This window comes from Xenopus laevis, chromosome 6L (genome assembly GCF_017654675.1).
Source record: "Xenopus laevis strain J_2021 chromosome 6L, Xenopus_laevis_v10.1, whole genome shotgun sequence".
Classification (NCBI taxonomy): Eukaryota; Metazoa; Chordata; class Amphibia; order Anura; family Pipidae; genus Xenopus; species Xenopus laevis.
This window is the reverse complement of record NC_054381.1, coordinates 92,408,013-92,427,896: the sequence shown is the minus strand read 5'-3', so window position 1 is coordinate 92,427,896 and position 19,884 is coordinate 92,408,013. Positions and strand designations below refer to the sequence as shown.

Sequence of the window (19,884 nt, the reverse complement as noted above, 5' to 3'; positions counted from 1 at the left end):
CTACCACCAATGTCATACTAACAAACCTATAGTTTAGGCAGTGATCCCCAACCAGTAGCTCGTGAGCAACATGTTGCTCTCCAACCCCTTGGATGTTGCTCCCAGTGGCCTCAAGGCAGGTGCTTATTTTTGAATTCCAGGCATGGAGGCAAGTTTTGGTTGTATAAAAACCAGGTGCACTGCCAAACAGCGTCTCAATGTAGGCTGACAATCCACATAGGGGCTACCAAATGACCAATCACAGCCCTTATTTGGCACCCAAGAACATTCTTCATACTAATGTTGCTCCCCAACTACTTTTATTTCTGAATGTTGCTCACGGGTTCAAAGGGTTGGGGATCCCTGGTTTAGGGAGTAGGGTCCCTTTTTGAATAGTGGCACCACATTAGCAATTTTCCAAACACTCTGTACCAAGTCAGACATCAAAGAATCCTAGAAAATGCAGTAAAGTTGCTGGGCAGTTACAGACCTTAGCCCTTTTAGTACCCTTGAGTGATTATCATATGGTCCTGGACCTTTGTTTACTTTCATACATTCTAGTCTCTTATGAGCTTCCTCCTCACCAGCCATCAATAGTTATATCACCTTCAGATGAACTTTTAGTATGATGTTGAGATTGACATACTGAGAAAATTTGCTATTGGTTTTAATGTTTTAATATTTGTGTTTTTTATTCAGCAGCTTTTCAGTTTGCAATTCTATCAATCTGGTTGCTAGTGTCCAAATTACCCTGGATTATGAATAGGAAAGAGTCTGAACAGAAATATGACTAATACAAAAATAACAATAACAATACATTTGTATACATTTGTTTTTTAGATGGGGTCAGTGACCCTCATTTGAAAGCTGAAAAGAGTCAGAAGAAGGCAAATAATTCAAAAACTATATAAAATAAATAATGAAGACCAATTGAAACGTTGCTTATATACTAAAAGTAAACTTAAACGTGAATTACCTCTTTAAAATAGGGTCTATTTGAAATGAAAACTGGTTCCTGAGAATAACCGATTCCTCGGTTTTGTAAACAGACAAAAAATAACAGTTCAAAATGTTAATCAGAAAAATGAGAATTCAAGGAGATTCAAGGAGATTTTCAGCAGTATGCTTTGTAAAAGATTTGTCCAATCCTCAGATTTAGGTGTTTTCTTGGAGAATGTGCAGATGTAAAAACACAGCTAATAGTGTGAGAAAGAATTAAAGCCCGTGAGCAGGCACCATACCTGATAAACTCATATCAGCTGATGATGCATTCATAGCCTGTTCTGCCGTGTAATTTCTGAAATGAAAATTTAATTTAAAGGGGAAGAATAGCTAAAATACAAAATGAAAGAATTTATCAAATAATTATTTTTTTTTATTTATCAAATTGTGCGCACAAAGAATTTTGTGTGAAAGTACAAAATTTTGTGTTTTCACACAAAATTCTTTGTGCGCACAATTTGTTGTGTGCCCTGGCCTCAAAATGTGTATGTTTGTTAGAAGTATCTGTGACTAATACATGCATGGTGGGCTCTGAGCAGCTGTTGAGAAGCTAAGCTTGGGGGTTGTCACAGATCATGTGCTGGTTTCAGAGCTGCCATGTACCAATAATTATTTACTAATAAGCCTTATATTGTGACATTATTGAGTATATTGGGAGTTGGTTCCTAAGCTCAGTAGCAATGTGTAGTGCAGACACAATGCTCCTTGCATGGTCCCTTAATGATCTAGATAAAGGTTTTAGCCTGAATGTCATTGGCAGCTTATGCAAGACTAAGGGACAGATTTAGTTCAGCCCTAAATTTTAGGGGTAGATATATCAAAATGTGAGATTAGAGCTCACCACAGAAAAACAGACACACTATGCTATTGATGCTATTCATTCCTATGGGATTTTTAGAATTGCATTTATCAAATGGTGAACTCTAACTTTCACTCATTGATAAATATGACATAGCTCCCAACATTTTGGAAGTAAAAAGAGGGACAAAAATTTTTTTCCGCATGTAGCGCGGAGGGACTTTCCAGTACAAATGAGGGACTGCGGGTTGAGCTGTCAAAAGAGGGACTGTCCCTCCGAAAAAGGGACAGTTGGGAGGTATGATATGATTCTAAAAACCCCATAGGATTGAATAGAAAGTAGGTGAGTTTTTCTAATCTCACTTCTTGATAAATCGGCCCCTAAAACTGAAAGCTGAACTAATGCCAATCTTGTAGCAAAAATACTGAATCAGACATATTTATAATGGACAGACAAGTCTCTTCTATACAACACTCTATATAGAAACAAAGTTTCAACTCACTGCCATAGTTCTTTGATCTTCCTTCTCACTGCAGGGTTCATGTTGCTGAAATGGTACAACGTGCTACCTTATTTATGTGCAATTTTTTTGAAATGGAGATTATAAACGTGTATTTCCTCATCAAACCAATATTAATGCTTTAACTATTTTGTCACTGACCATCAATCAATGCCCACAAAGAACAAATAAGGGTTAATAATACAGGTAATTTTGTAACCATAACTACTGACATTTTAATGCTTCCATTTAAATTAATTAATGTGTTTACCAGGTTAAAACCTTGTCTACATGTTTTTATGTATATTGAAATTGGAATGTATATTGAAATAGGAATGTCAGTTTATAGTATTAACTAAATATGATATCATTTAAGAAAAAAAGCAAACAGTCATAGTCAAGAAACGCAATGTATCCTGTCTCAAGTAATCATTAAGCCCTTCTGGATATTTACAGTACCTCCCACCATCTAGCCCTGAGACAAATGGGAAGCAATGCAAGTTAATAAGCAAAGATGCAGGATTTAACGTCTATCCCTGAGTATCTTATTAAAATACAAAAACACATGTGGGGGCACATTTACTAAGGGTCGAATATCGAGGGCTAATAAACCCTCGAATTCGACCCTCGAAGTAAAATCCTTCAACTTCGAATATCGAAGTTGAAGGATTTTGGGCAAATCCTACTAAACTTCGACTACATACTTCGGTAGTTTAAACCTACCGAGGTACTACCGAAGTATGTAGTCAAAGTTTTTTTTAAAGAGACAGTACTTCGACTATCGAATGGTCGAATAGTCGAACGATTTTTAGTTCAAATCGTTCGAAACGATGTCGTAGTCGAAGGTCGTAGTAGCCTATTCGATGGTTGAAGTTTTAAAAAAAGTTTTTTTACTTTGAATCCTTCACTCAAGCTTAGTAAATGTGCCCCGTGGTGTATGAGAATATATAAAAAGTTTAATATGAATTATCTACTAATATAATATTTTTACTGGATGTCTGCACCATAACAATAATAATTAAAAGGTCTACTACTACTACTACCACAGTCAGTTCAGTTCCCAATTCTTAGGTATAGCTAACATTCCTGCTCTGTGCATAGTAGTCTGTGGCGATGCTAGCTGAAGAACAAGGGAGGAAATCCATTTGAAAATGCCCTACAAAATGCATTAAATCACAAATGGCCAACAATTTTACAAGCACAATAAATCCCCTCACAATACCGTTTACAATAGGGATGCACCGAATCCAGGATTCGGTTCGGGATTCAGCCTTTTTCAGCAGGATTCGACCGAATCCTTGTGCCCAGCCGAACCGAATCCAATTTGGATATGTAAATTAGGGACGGGGAGGGAATTCACGTGACTTTTTCTCAGAAAACAAGAGAGTAAAAATGTTTTCCCCTTCCCATCCCTAATTTGCATATGCAAATTAGAGTTTGGATTCGTTCGGTATTCAGCTGAATCTTTCGTAAAGGATTCGGGGGTTGGGCCGAATCGAAAATAGGGGATTCGGTGCATCCCTAGTTTACAATCATATTGCTTATGTTTGTTGTCTAAGAAACAATAAAAACTTTTAACAAAAAAATATAAAGTTTTCAAAAATGAATAAAGAATTGCACACTGATGAAGACTGCCATGCCTTTTGCCTCCAATGTAGCCAGTGTTCTCCCCAGGCTGGTTTTCCCTGCTGCCCAGCTCTTCTTCACCATCACAAGCTTGTTGAGTTAAACACTTTTCTGCTGAAGTCGAGAGGACTTTGTGATGTGTGGGTGAAGTACACAGTCCTAGTCTTAGGGTAGAACTACACGGACAACTGGCGCCAAAACGCAGGCGTCAAGTCGGATGCGACGGAAAGTAAGGTAAGCACTACAAATGTTGGATGGTGACGCGGGTTCATCTGACGCGACACAACTGTTGGATGCAGACGCAGCGTCAGTCGTGTTGCATCGGATGAACGCTGCAACACCATCCAACATTTGTAGTGCTTACCTTACTTTCCGTCGCATCCAACTTGACGCCTGCATTTTGGCGCCAGTTGTCCGTGTAGTTCTACCGTCGGATCCGCTGAAATCACTTGAAAGTCGTCCGTGTAGTTCTACCCTAAGACTTGTACTTTGCATGCAATTCATCTAAACCCTGCATGCAATTCATCTAAACACTCCAAACCAGCAAGTTGGTAGTAGGTACAAGGAACATGTACCTTTATGAACAATGCTTAAATGTGAAGAAAATTTAAAGCAATTCTGTGATGTTTACTTGCACTTATAAATAAACAAATTATGTTGTTATAGAATTCAAAGCCATGTTTGGGGTTTTTTAAAATATTCATGCGGCTTCATGCGTTCCATGGCAAATACAGAGCAAATGCACAGCCGACCCGACAACAATTGGTCATAGAATCTTTACCTCTATTTGTTATCGCAACTCTTTTTAAAGACACTTCTTAGACAGGATAATGTAAATAAGAAAAATTACAATAAATTACCAAAACACTTACCAGTTCAACAGATCTACACTATTTGTTTCCATCGGCAATATACTGAAATGGTGAACAGTTATGGAGAATTCACAACTGTTCTGAAACAAAAGATGTAAATTATATTCGTGGATACATTGGGAATTTTAACAAATAAAAATCACCAGTTAATATCATAGAAACAAGAAAATAAAAAAAACTTCTGTAGAAGTAAAAAAGAAGTGTATACGAGAATCAGTGTCAAATAATTATGTTAACAATTATATTAAATACAGTCCTACAAATAAAAGCACTTACTAGGTCTTCCACTGCAGTAAAAACAACATTATAATTCTTCAGGATGATAATTTTGTTCTTGATGTCACCCAATGTGAAGTGCTCATCCTCTCTAAAGATAGAAGAAACAATTTTGTTCTTAGCTAAAAGGGGTGGTTCACCTTTAAGTTAACTTATAGGGGCAGATTTATCAAGGGTCGAATTTCGAATTTGAAAAACATCGAAATTTGAATTCAAAAAGACCAACCGAAATTAAATCAAAGTTTTTTTGGCCAAATAGGTCAGTTTTCGATCCAATAGGTCTGTTTTCGATTGAATTCGAATTGTTTTTCCCCCCAAATAATTTGATTTTTCAAAGTCCACCAATTGACTCAAATGGGTTCTAGGAGGTCCCCCATAGGCTAAAACGGCAATTTGGCAGGTTTTAGATGGTGAATGGTCGAAGTTGAATTTTTAAAGAGACAGTAAATGAGAAATTTCAAAATTAAAATTTTTGATTTTTTCCAAATTTGAATCGAATTTGGACTATTCCCTAGTCGAAGTACACAAAAATTAGCTTGAAATTCGAATGTTCACTTCGACCTTTGATAAATCTGCCCCTTAGTATGTTATAGAATTCTAAGCAGCTTTTCAATTGGTCTTCATATTTATTTTTTAATTGTTTGCATTTTTCTTCTGGCTCTTTCCAGCTTTAAAACAAGGGTCACTGATCCCATCTAAAAACATATTCTCTATAAAGCTACACATTTATTGTTATTGATACTCATCTTTCTATTCAGTCCCTCGCCTATTCATATCGCAGTCTCTTATTCAAATCATTGCATGGTTGCTAGGATAATTCGGACCCTAGCAACCAGATTGCTTAAACTGCAAACTGGAGAGCTGCTGAAAAAAACCCCAAAATAACTCAAAAACCACAAATAATAAAAAATTAAATCTAATTGCAAATTGTCTCATAATATCGTGATCAAAAATAACTCAAGCACACGTAACTTGCTCAAGGGATTCCTCCCGTGTTTAATGTCAATCCAACAATAACAACGTTTCGGGGATTGACATTAAACACAGAAGGAATCCCTTGAGCAAGCTACGTGTGCTGGAGTTACCTTTGCTCATTGAATTGTGGAGGGGCCATCCTCCTATACCCCAGGCACCGTACGTAATTAATGGAGGGGCCAGGTGTGTGTGTGCGCAACTCCTTGCCTAACTCATAATATTACAATCTGCATCATACTAAAAGTTAACTCAAAGGTGAACAACTAGGGATGGGCGAATTTTTTCGCCTTGTTTTGACGCGGAAATGACACCCATAGACTTATATGGTGTCGTGCGACAAAAACAATTGAAAAAAAAAAAATGTTATTTACAAATTTTATAACAACCATAGGCTTTAATGGGAGTCGGCAACATTTCGCCGTCTGCAAATTTTTGGCGAAATGAAACGGGTCAAATTCGCCCCTTCCCTATGAACAACCCCTATAAAACACTATAAAGAGGAAAGATGGCCCAGGGACTCCACCTGATGTTATCCTGCACCACTAATAGCACAAAGATTAACAGAATATTGCTCATTTAAAGGGGTTGTCTGAATTAACAAGTTTCAAATTAACAAGGAGTAGGGTGGACAGAGGGATAGGGATGTCAACAAAAAAAATGAACTGGCTTGGTGAGAAGGACAGAGTATGTTACATCATAGAAGTGGGATGTGGGAGCAGAAGAAGGTTTAGTATTAAGAAAATAAAGAATTATGTAGATAGAATAAGGGGGAAATAAAGCAGAGAAAGTATATTGCTCTATTTTATTCAGCTCGTGGTCCAGCATTTTTATCCTGCTTCTCATGGAAGGCAGAAGTTTGCTGTTAGAAAGTGCAGTGTACTACACAGTTAGGTGGCACTGTGAACATGCAGAATACCAGAGACAAGTGAAGAGAGGCTCCACATGTGGTACAGGTAAGGGTAGTTTTAAAAGGAAGCTGTAAAGTTCATAGGGGTATCTATGTGAAGCAACATAAAAGCAGCTCTATGCCACACTACAAAAATAATACACTTTTTAGAATATACATTTTAAAAGAAGGGGAGTAGAAAGAACGAGAAAGGGTGACACAGAAAGTGATATCAGTGAGCTAAAGAGAGGAAATTGGAATACAAAATGTCATTTTTACGTGAACTGCAACACTGCTAACGTTACAATTAGACTTCTTCATGCACCCAGCATATTTTAGCAAATCCCCCTGGTGTTACACAGAACTGATGGGTTATAGTTTTGGGATGTAAGTGCACATACCTTTCCAGTATTACTTGTGCTTCCTTTGTGATGATGCCTCGGATGTAGTACTTTCTATCAGAAATATGTACAACTGCTGCTACACCTTGGGAGTCATCTGAGGACATAGCCGACATCTTTACAAACTGAGAACAGTTCAAACAATGGTGTAAGTAAATGTAAGTAAATGTGATGTGCAAAATGACAGACAGTGTAGAAAAGAACTAGTAAATTATTCTGTTGATTATTCATCCCAACAAATTTCAAGTGCTTAATGTATATGAAGACAATCATTTATGTGTATATACAAAGATTTGTAGCATTTTATTTCAACCATCCGTGATTGGGCAACCAATTGTGATCTCACTTGATTTTGATCTGTCCCCAAGTATCAGTGATCACCTTTAGTTTTTGCCCCAATTTGCCTGTGATATGGATATTCAATTAAAGTAATTATCAATAGAACTACTTGTTGTGAATGCATTATTGTAATGCATTTGTAGGCTCTAAGGACACAACAAATATACTGCTCTAGGGGCCAAAGAATGATATATCCAAAAGAAAAGATGAACCATGGTGATGATTTCCAATACAGTTTCATAATGTGCACAAATGAATAAATAAAGGCAAAGACAATACTAGCATATTTTTCTTTCCTTACTACGCTAAAATTGTGATAAGTACCTCAACCACCTGGGCAGTAACAGGCTTGTATTTTACATTTTTCTTATATTTGGCAAGAATATCCATTATCCAAGGGTGACCAATGGAACATTGATAGGCAGTCATATCTGTTCTTAAGTATCCTAGAAACACAAAAAAGAAATATATTGTAGAAGACTGAACGTAACAAAAAATATACACATACAAAACCGTGGCACACTTTAGTATTTTACAGTAAACACTTCAATATGGTTTTAAAAAAAAATCAATGCATTTATTCCTTAATTCCTTTTAAGACGTCTGGCTTCTTTTCTTTGCCCCTGCCTAGGTATAGCAAGTATTAGGAGTTTTCTGTACTATAGATCGCCATACCTTAGCCCTATTAAAAAAACATTTTTAATAAATTCAATAGGCTTTTTTGTGCCAATATGGATGTATGCAGCTTAGTTACCATCAAGTACAAGGCACTGTTTTATTATAAATTGACTGTACTTCATTACAATTGTGCATTATAATTTTTAGTGCGTTGCTTCTACTATAGCTTCATTAAAAACATTATTTTGTGAGCTCTCAAACAGGTGTCTTCACTGAACACCTGACTCAGACATATAATTTTTTAAAAAAGTCTTTTACCATGAAATTATATTTATATTAAGACAGGTGTAGCGATGCACTCCGTTTACCTGAGAAATGCCGGGGTGCCAGCAATAATAGAATTGATAACTTGTTTAGAGAGTAGCGACACTCAAAGGACTTGTTTGATGCAAATCAAAATGAATGGTTTATTTGAACGTTTTGATCCCTTTATATATATATATATATATTTATTATTTGAACTTCTTTGGCACCCAGGCACTTTTTTACCTATACATTTATATATATATATATATTCGCACAGTGCCCGCACTCACCCTTTGGCAAAGCCAGAGGTGCACGATCAATTGTAGATTATGTATGTAAAAGCAGGATCAGCACTCTCTGTAGTTGGTGATAGGAGGTGAAACAAGACTGAAGATCCAAATTACGGAAAGATCTGTTATCCTGAAAACCCCAGGTCCTGAGCTTTGTGGTTAACAGGTCTCATACACTCACACATTTTATAAATAATAAGACAGACAAGTTCTAATACAGACAAAACTATTCAATAACATGTTCAACAATTTGAATAATGTCCCCACCTCAATCATCGTATGTTAAAATGACAGTCTGACATAGGTATAGTGTGACCTCTAGGCAGTTTTATAGCAAAGGTTCATGCATACTGGCAAAAGCTGGATAAACAAGCTTACAACGGATGTTTCTGCTTCTGATTTAGACTCAGTTTTCAAAAAAACTTCATATGACAGATGGCAGTGCCTGTGCAGGTAAAACAAAAACATACCCCCTATACTTACAAGCATATTCACAACAAATAAATATATAGCAGAGCCATCATGAAATATATGTTTCCTGAACTCACCATTCCTATACCCATACCTCGTTAATTTTCTAGTTCTCTACCTTCACCAAGACCTGCCCCCCAGAATCTTTAATGCTACAACTTGGACCTCAAGCACAATGAGCAGCTACTCACTCGGGCTGCCTGTAAATCACCCTATTTAGATATCATTTCATACCTCCCAACATTTTGTAAAGAAAAGGAGGGGCAAAAAAAGTTGCTGCACTGAATTTTTTGACCACGCCCATTTTGTGGTCACACCCCCTAATTACCATGTTCATTTTACAAAATTTAGCAAGTTAGGAAAGTTTGAACATATTTCTGTGTTTTTTTTCCAGTTATTACAGTTTTGCTAATGAAGGTGAATTGCCCTTTAAGCTGTGACCTCCTTATATAAATTGTTACAATTACTTATTTGCTTATCTCAAAATTGTTACAAAAGTATCTTATCCGGAGCTGTGGCTGTTCTGTGCTGTGCCAATTAAGTTAGAAACGTTGTTTCTTTTTCTGGCTGTTCAGTGCAGATAAAAACAGGACTTTCCACGAGGGACTGCGGGTTGAGCTTTCAAAAGAGGGACTGTGCCTCTGAAAACGGGACAGTTGGGAGGTATTTTTTATTCACTGGTGAGTGAGATGTTTACTTGGCAATTGACAGAGATGGACCGTAACCACTTGGTGTAAATAAGTTATGTGACACACAGCCACTATAGCTGCCTTCACTGTGTTATTGTCACAATCCCGCTCACAAAGTAGAGCAAGGCAGCTCTAGGTTCTCAGAAAATATTGCCACTAAGGAATTCATGTTCTATGAGCCATTACATAAAAAAGACAATAAGCTGCCACAGCTCCAATAACCAAGCAACGTCAGCTTCTTTCCAATATCGCTATAAAACTGCTGCTCACCCGATGATCAGAATCCTAGACGCAAACAGAAGGCAGACATCTTTGATTTGGGTAAATACTGTATCGTCAAAACCTTGCCTATAAACTGGGGGAATAACCCACACTAACAATGGCCCCGTAGCGAGCCTGACGTATATGCTCTGTGACGTTCTCTGAGCGCGCCGTTACAGTTGTATAGCGCTACAACAGTGCTCGGATTTTCACTGTATATGATGGAGCCGCTGTCCAGTTCCATTACTTATCGGAGAAGATTTGCGAACAGCTCGTGCATTTCCATGTAATGGCCATGGAGGACTGCTTCTTCCTGTGGGTCGGGCTCTCGCCTCTTTTAGCCAATTTGTCCGTGGCTATGTGCAGGAGATTTGTGAGTTAAATGATTTATCCTTTATATAGTGAATAAAGTTCCTCCTCTTGTAAAATATAAGGATATAATACACAAAAGCCATGAATATCCTGTAAATTATATCCTTATAAACGGTGAGTAGTGATGTCATCAGTTATAAACGGTGAGTAGTGATGTAATTTCTGTCACATGACTCACTAAAATTTGTGTATTATAATTAATAAAGTACCCCCAGTTGTAAAATATGAGGATATTATAAGTTACCTCGGAGTTCCATGACCTGTATAAAAACTCTCAGCCTTCGGCCTCGTGTTTTTATATGGTCATGAAACTCCTCGGTAACTTATAATATCCTTATATTTTACAAGAGGGGGTACTTTATTCACTATATTATAAGTTACCGAAGAGTTTCATGTGTTTATACAGGTTATGGAACGCCGAGGTAACTTCTAATATCCTCATATTTTGCAACTGGGGGTACTTTATTTATTATAATACACAAGTTTCAGTGAGCCATGTGACAGAAATGACATCAGAACTCACCATTTATAACCGATGACATCAGAACTCACTGTTTATAAGGATATCATTTATAAGATATTCATGGCTTTTGTGTATTATATGCATATTCATTCTACTATGCTTTCATTTGCTTGATCTGTTATTATAGCGTTCTCAGCTTTACCCTCGTAGCAACAGCCATAGAATGAACATGCCACTGCCACATCATTAACACTTTATATGCAGTCAGTCTTGTCATTCCTCCCAATGATGAGGCTTTCGTTCAGTTTAGATTAATGTTGAACTGCTGATCATCTGTATGCCTTCCCAATTTTACCATTAATTTATATCATGTATTTCTTATTTAAAGTATACACTTTTATATAAGGTATATATAAAAGCATTGTGCATCTTTGTTGCTATGTTGTTGTTTATTATGTCCAAATAAACAAGACACTTGCCATCATTCATTCCAAATTTCTGACCTATTTCACCGCTTTCTGCTTCTGTCACATAACATATACTTCACAGTTAGCAGGCTGGCCATTCATTACCAAGGTGGTGCAGTTCAAAGTTGTTTGTCTATCTAATATGAGCAACACCTATATGCTACTTGATCTAATATTAACAAATTCATATTGGTAAGTTAAAGAACCCTACAGCTGGGAAATATGGAAATTAGTATTGCGGTTCATTCATTCCTTGATAAGTCATGAAATGTGGCTTTAGTTGGGTTGTTTTAAAACAGAGACCAATTTTGCCTAGGTTTTGGCATTATTATTTGTTGTGCTCAAGAGTGCTAAGTGTGTGTGTGCAGAGCCATAAACAGTTTCTTATGTGATACCCCCTTGCAACCTAGAAAGCAGTTAGTCTATGATATTATTTTAATTGCCGATGTAAATATGTCTGAACTACCTAATTTGTAGTTTATTGTATGACTATATTATCCAGATTAGATGCAGGACAGAAATGCGCAGAAGCACTATTTTTTTCAGAATGGTTTAAAACCCAGGGAAATATAAATTTAGGAAAATGTGTTAGAGTCACAGAGACAGAGTCACAGAGACAGAGTCACAGAGACAGAGTCACAGAGACAGAGTCACAGAGACAGAGTCACAGAGACAGAGTCACAGAGACAGAGTCACAGAGACAGAGTCACAGAGACAGAGTCACAGAGACAGAGTCACAGAATGTGTTAGAGTGTGAATTAGAGTCCTGTAGTTGGTTGAGTGCACAGAACATTCAGGTAATGGACAGGTAGCTAAATGTAGTTGCAGTTCTGTTCCAGTAAAGTGTTTGTCTCTTTCTCTCACAACAGGCCTCCCCTCAGACAGTTGCATGTTGGGTCAGGTAGAGCAGGTCTGAGCTGGCAAAATTCCAGATCCATCTTCATGATTAGAAGTCTTAATCAAGTGTTAATCCATTTATTGTAATGTTTTTTTTTTATTGTATTACTAATGTCACTTACTACAATAGCTTTTCCAGAGAGGAAGGCCATAACAGCAGAAACATTTAGTCTTTGTTGTATAGCCAAAGTAGGGATGCACTGGTCCCTTATTCGGTTCTTGATTCAGCCAAGATTCTGCCTTTTTCAGCCAAATCCAAGTGCCTGGCTGAACAGAATCTGAATCCAACAAATCACATTGCTTTTCATCATCCTGTGTTAGAAAAATAACAATATGTCTACATTGGTTCTTGGGGATACCTCTGATATCATGTCAACTTCTTTTGCACAAAGATTAGGTATGTATTAACTGTACTGTACATAGTGTATGTATGTGTGTGTGTGTATATATATATATATATATATAATCTACAGTCTGGTCATTTCCCTATGGGACCAGACTGTAAATTATATCCTTATAAACAGCGCGTTCTGGCGTCAGAACGCGCCGTTTATAAACTTAAAGAGACAGCACTTGTAGCTGCTGCTCTATCCTGTACCCTTGTTTCCAGCCAGCTTGGCTTTCAAGCGCCAGACTTCCTTGTTCCGCCCACTCGTAACACGCTCCACCTGTTTCACTGCCTCCCATCTATCGGCTGCACTTTCCTTCCTCTCACGTCTCCTGCAGCTGCCTCCCTGATGTCGCTTCCTTCCTCACACGATTCCGCTCCACTCTCGCTCCCCCTCCCGTCCACTATGGCAAGTCTCGCTCCACCCTCCCATCAATCATCTCAAATCACGCTCCCCTCCCATCCACAATCACAAGTCTCACTCGCCCCTCCCATCACTATATCAAGTCTCACTCCCTCTTCTTCCCTTGCCCCCACCCCCATCTCTGATGCAGCAGAATGTCATCACACAGAGCAGGCACCTGCAAAATAATCTACAGAAAGCAAAAGAAATACAGGTACTTAAATCAACAAGGAGGGACTACAGCAAAAAAAAAGTAATGCATTTTGTAAAAAGCAAAGACAGGATATAAAAATTGAACTTTGAAACTGTAGATTATAATAAATAATGTACCCCCTACTTAAAATTTATAAATATATTATAAGCACCTCGGAGTTATGTGACCTGTATAAAAGCACTCGGCCTGCGGCCTCGTGCTTTTATATGGTCACATAACTCCTCGGTGACTAATAATATCTTTATAAATTACAGTAGGGGGTACATTATTCACTATATATCTATATATATCTATATATATCTATATATATCTATATATATCTATATATATCTATATATATCTCTATATATCTCTATATATCTCTATATATCTCTATATCTATCTCTATATCTATCTCTATATCTCTATATATATCTCTATATCTCTATATATATCTCTATATCTCTATATATATCTCTATATCTCTATATATATCTCTATATCTCTATCTCTATATCTATATATCTATCTATATATCTATATATCTATCTATATATATATATAAATATATATATATATCTATATATATATATATCAAGGATAAAGGCCCCACTGTGGGCCGAAAATTTGGACACAACAAGTGATGTTTCAATAAAACTTCTTGATTGAAAAATTTCTAGAGTGCTGGTCCATTCTGAAGGTTATACACTACATCTGACCAGAGCAGGTACTTTCGGAACAAATATATATATATATAATCATAATAACCCCATCACTCTACACTGCAATGGATTAATTTGTCCAGCCAATAGGGATTTAAAGAAGTGAGGTTGGTGTCATTCTCAGTAATATGAGCTCCTAGGTCTAGGTCTGGGTCCTAGCAGGATTTCCCTTAGTGTCATTGTTCTTGGCTTTCTCCTGGTTGCTAATGCTATGAGAGGTCTCTTGTACATTACTAGGTTCTGCACCTGGAGATGTTAGTGTGACAAATAAAATAGTTTAAGATAAGGAAGTAGAGCTGACCGGCACTCGAACGGATCCACAAGACCAGAGATATTCAGTTAAAAAATAAATTTATTGGTAATTTTTAACTGAATATCTCTGGTCTTGTGGATCCGTTTGAGTGCCAGTCAGCTCTGCTTCCTTATCTTCTGCTGTACCGCTCCCTAAAGCTGGGGGTCTGGGGCTGGTGCACCCGGACCACTTTCACTGTTTGGTGAGTTACTTTACAATTAATTCTGGAGCACCTTGTCCTCCCCTTACCAAATAAAATAGTTTACCAGTGTGTAGTTCCAGCGAGGTCATTGCAATATTATCCAGGAGTCTGTTAAAACTTATTTTCTCTCCCAGTTGAGAAATGAGCTTGCTATTGCCCGTTGAGTGATTTTATTATTTTGCCTTTACATCCCCTTTAAGGGGTTGTAGCAGTGATTGCAGTAGCAGGGATTGCAGTAGCAGGTGCAATTATGTGTTTTGTGGGCCCCTTGGGGTTCTATGTGATAGATAAGAATATGTCTTTATCGGAGTGGGGGGGATCGGCAAAATCTGCTTGTGTATGTGAGAGAGACTTAGTATGAGTTGGCTTGAGTGTGTGTGAGGGGGCATTATTGTGCAGTAAGTGGGGAGGGAGCATGGTTATTTGTGGCTACTGCACCAAGGGAATCCACAGAATCCCAGGCTGAACCCTCGACTTTATTCTGTGTGTATATGCCCTCCCCCTGGAACATTCTTTGCAGATGTCCATGGTCCCAGCATCACCATGATAGTATAGGCCAGTTATATTTATTTAAATATTGCCAGGTACATAGCAAAACCTTCTAAGGAAAAACTAAACAATTTTCTATTACCTGAATTGTAGCCCAAATAGTACCACTCTCCCTTATTTGTAAGCGAATGGTTCATCTAAATGGTTTCACTGTCAGGGATATGGCTTAAGATTTCACATGCTGTGTTTGCTTACCACTAATGGGGTACCACTGTATGTAGTACATATTAGAATGATAGGTTTCCCTGTCTCCTGCTCTCTTCTGCCTTCCCTCCCTGTGTTTGCCATTTTCTGATTGCCCAGTGCTGCTTGTGTGTGCCATTCTCTGCTTGCCCAGTGCTGCTTGTGTGTGCCATTCTATGCTTGCCCAGTGCTGCTTGTGTGTGCCATTCTCTGCTTGCCCAGTGCTGCTTGTGCGTGCCATTCTCTGCTTGCCCAGTGCTGCGTGTGTGTGCCATTCTCTGCTTGCCCAGTGCTGCTTGTGTGTGCCATTCTCTGCTTGCCCAGTGCTGCTTGTGTGTGCCATTCTCTGCTTGCCCAGTGCTGCTTGTGTGTGCCATTCTCTGCTTGCCCAGTGCTGCTTGTGTGTGCCATTCTCTGCTTGCCCAGTGCTGCTTGTGTGTGCCATTCTCTGCTTGCACAGTGCTGCTTGTGTGTGCCATTCTCTGCTTGCACAGTGCTGCTTGTGTGTGCCATTCTCTGCTTGCACAGTGCTGCTTGTGTGTGCCATTCTCTGCTTGCCCAGTGCTGCTTGTGTGTGCCATTCTCTGCTTGCCCAGTGCTGCTTGTGTGTGCCATTCTCTGCTTGCCCAGTGCTGCTTGTGTGTGCCATTCTCTGCTTGCCCAGTGCTGCTTTTGTGTTCCATTCTCTGCTTGCCCAGTGCTGCTTGTGTGTGCCATTCTCTGCTTGCCCAGTGCTGCTTGGGTGTGTCATTCTCCGCTTGCCCAGTGCTGCTTGGGTGTGCCATTCTATGCTTGCCCAGTGCTCCGTCTGTGTGCTATTCTCTGCTTGCCCAGTGCTGCTTGTGTGTGCCATTCTCTGCTTGCCCTATGCTACCTGTAGGATGTAAGCCTGTTAGGGGTTTGTTCTTGGGGTTTGTTAGCATTTGGAAATTGTTGTTAAGGGCCCCCAAGTTGTTTAATCATGTGTTAGGGGGTTGTTGTATTATCCACAGGGGTGGATGAGGCATATGGATTTAAGGTTATGTTTTAACATGACTTCAATTTTTCACATATGAGTGATGAGGGATTTCCCTGCAGTGAGCACCAACCATTTGGTTTTTTGGTGTGCTGCCACCGTTATGTGGACATGATCTTAAAAGTTCTTGTGGTAACATGGGTGTGGTTTACAGTGGGTGTGGTTTAAAATGGGGAGTGGCCAACACTGACTTCCATTATCGTCCCTACACCACATAGGCCAGTAATATTTTGGCCCTCGGTACCACAGAAGTTGGACAGCACTGTTACAAGGCATGAGCAAGATACATATCTGTGGACTTGTGTCAAGAATAAGTCTGTGCCATTGTATTATTCACCTCTATACTTTACAGTAAATGTCCCCAAAGCTCCTCAAATACTGCCCAGCTGTTCCACTTCCTGCTTCTTCAGCTGGAAGCTCTTAGCACTTTACACTGCAGTAAAATAGTCAAACAGCAGCTGGATGAACATGTCTGCCCTCTCCTGTGTGAAAGCTGAGCTGTGATTGGCTGCTCACAAACTATTGTCCGTGGACAGGTACATATGATGTAAGAGATAAGACAACATAGAACCTTCAAAGAAGTGGGAGGAGGGGTTGGCCTAACTGATGTGTGATCAGACTCTGGAGCCCTGGTTCAATTCCCAGCAGCAGCTCCTTGTAACTTGGACAAGTCACTTAAACGCTTATGTCCCATCATATCAAGTGGGCTTATATACAGGCAATTGTGTCTATGTATAGTGACTAGCGTGGTTGCTGTTTTAACTTTTTCATTGACTCCATGTACTTTTCCCCATCACAGTTAGTGGAATTGTGATGTCTATGGCAGCTGAAATGAACTGTCACCAGAAATATGAGTCTTTTATCACTAACCTAATAAGAAGTTTATTGATACACATTTCTGATCAATGTGATATTACTTGGGGAAATAATTTAGTACAAAAGTTTGTTGTTCTTCAGTATTCTGGAACTGAATCTTAAAGGACGTCAGCACTTGCTCAGATTTTGCCCCTTTTCAACACATCAAGTCCTGAAATCTATATAGGAGCATGATTCTCACACGAGTCTGAATTCCTTAAGATAAAGTTACCCCATAATTTCTGCCTGGTTATTATGGGAGTATTATCATTGGATCCCCTGTATCGGTCATCCCAGATTATGTTAGTGAAACATAATCCAATATTACATTTATATCTGTTCATAGTAACCCCTCCCCTGCTGAAGTGATAGTGGCATGCTCCAGTAACACACCACTATCAATTTTAAATCCAACCTCACGACCCAAGTATATTTGGGCATCTTTTCAGACTTTGCTGCTTGAGCAGACATATGGGATTTGTGTATCTCACTCACATGCAATGTTCCCTTTTGTTTCTAATAACATGCTTAACATACAAATATTTTTATTTATGCACAAAAACATATATGCAGAGCAAGTGCTGCATTATGGGTTTCAATACAATATTTTCTGTGTATACTGGTGTCATAAAGTGTGTGAAAGCACCAGGTAGAGAGGTAACATTACCTGGATTATGTGATGGTGCAGATAAATTTACCACTATTGTACTATTGCCAGAAAGTGAAAACACTTTATACATTTATAGAGTACTTAGGATTGGAATGGTCTGGAGCAGGAGGGCCCATTGACACGGGAGTTTTCTTGGTGGGCTAGTCTGACGATGATTTGGAGCACTTCAAGGAATTACAATCTCCATTTTGCGATGCTCTTTTAAAATTCACAACCATCTTAATAATCACTACCAAGCACTTTTGACCCAGGGATTAATAGCTGGCCTGTACATATGTTCATATCTGGAGACATTGTACAGGATTTGTTGCTGGGCTGAAAGAAGTTGGGTTTAGCAGCAGCCAGGAGGGAGAAGCAGAGATCAACATGTACTGTAGCAGCAGGGATTTATCAATTATTGGCCTGGAGCAACACAGTAGCCCAGGGTGTTAGTTACAATTGCCCTGAAGGGTGTGAATTTAAACAACAGTAACACCAACAAAAAAGGTTTTATATGCATTTAAATATAATGTACTATTAACCTGCACTGGTAAAAAAAAACCCAGTGTATTTGCTTTAGAAACACTAGTACCGTTTATATAAATAAGCTGCTGTGTAACCATGGGGGCAGCTAATCTACCCGGGGGAAAAGGCTCATGTTAACACATCAGATAATAGATATGGTCTGGAGAATACAATGGTTTTAGTTCTTAAAGGAAAACAATGTAGGTCTCTATAAAAAGATATTGCATAAAACAGCTCATATGTAAAATCCTGCTTCATGTAAATAAACCATTTTCATAATAATATACTTTTCTAGTAGTATGTGCCATTGGGTAATCATAAATAGAAAATTTTAAAAAATAAGGGCCGCCCCCTGGGATCCTAGGATTCACTGTGCTCACAAACATACCAACAAACCATACATGTTAGGTCACATGAGCCAATTAACAGACAGAGTTGTGTCTTTTGCTTCCACACTTCTTTTTTGCTTCAGTTGAAGTATTTCTGGTCAGGTGATCTCTGAGGCAGCACACAGACCATCACGAAATGGTGGCTCAAGGCAAGAGATGTAAAAGGGCAATATTTACTTAAATATATATTCCAGTTTGGTGAGATTCTTTAATATGCCACTTAATATGATATGAACTATCTGTTGCTTAAGTGTTCATTTTGGGGGTATAGTTTTCCTTTAAACAGGAACCTAAAGAGGGGTTATTTGTAACTAAAAAATGAACACCTTTCTCATATAAAATAAGAGACTTGTAGCCAAGAGATAGATTTGAAAGTGCTGAATTTAAGGAGTGGTTCGCCTAAGTTAACTTTTAGTATGTTATAAAATGGCTAATTCTAAGCAACTTTATTATTGATCTTTCTTTTCAGGCCTCTCCTATCCATTTACCAGTGGTTGCTGGGGTAATTTGGACCCTAGCAACCAGATTGCTGAATTTGCAAACTTGAGAGCTGCTGAATAAAAATCTAAATAACTTGAAAACCACAAATAATATAAAATGTAAATGTTTGTTTTTAACTTGCAGCAAAGAAGACAAAAAAACAAGTGTTTTCCAGCATGAACATCCCAAATAAGGAAAGCCAGCTAATGATACTGGTTGAGAAACGCATCCGGCAGGAGATGGACGCCTTTCCTGAAAAGTTCTGATGATGTGAATTGGAAGGCACCTAAGTGTATTCCTTTTCTTTATGAAGAACCTAATACACAGAAATATGTGGACTGTTCCAAGTGAACTCCATTATGGGAGTCCTATGTATAGCTAAGAAGCCGTGCAGGGGAAGGTGCTCCCTCCAAAGGTGTATGCACCAAAAGTGGCTCATTGATTGTTGAGTTGAGAAGATCCATTTATTTTACAAAAAGTTAAACAGAAAAATAACTACCTTTTCAATATTGTTTATAGAGAAAATTATTTTATTAAAAATATTAAACGTG

General features: G+C 38.4%; 2 protein-coding genes across 7 annotated transcripts in view; one reads left to right on the top strand and one right to left on the bottom strand.

Moving 5' to 3' along the window:
• Nucleotides 1-10,480, bottom strand: part of XB5835883.L (uncharacterized XB5835883 L homeolog) — a 21,364-nt gene extending 10,884 nt beyond the window's left edge. Inside the window, exons 1-8 of one of the 6 annotated variants that reach the window (XM_018266670.2) lie at nt 10,299-10,480; nt 9,247-9,313; nt 7,979-8,100; nt 7,316-7,440; nt 5,054-5,144; nt 4,778-4,857; nt 2,283-2,327; nt 1,221-1,276 (exon numbers count right to left, since the gene is read on the bottom strand). In XM_018266670.2, the coding sequence (XP_018122159.1) occupies nt 1,221-1,276; nt 2,283-2,327; nt 4,778-4,857; nt 5,054-5,144; nt 7,316-7,440; nt 7,979-8,083 (502 nt within the window). In that variant the 5' untranslated portion in view covers nt 8,084-8,100; nt 9,247-9,313; nt 10,299-10,480. 6 annotated transcript variants of the gene reach the window in all.
• On the top strand, nt 9,304-19,884 carry psmg4.L (proteasome (prosome, macropain) assembly chaperone 4 L homeolog). Its single transcript, XM_018266862.2, has 4 exons — nt 9,304-9,321; nt 10,477-10,662; nt 12,810-12,885; nt 19,478-19,884. The coding sequence occupies exons 1-4, from the start codon at nt 9,304-9,306 to the stop codon at nt 19,597-19,599; spliced, it is 402 nt and encodes a 133-aa protein (XP_018122351.1). The 3' UTR covers nt 19,600-19,884.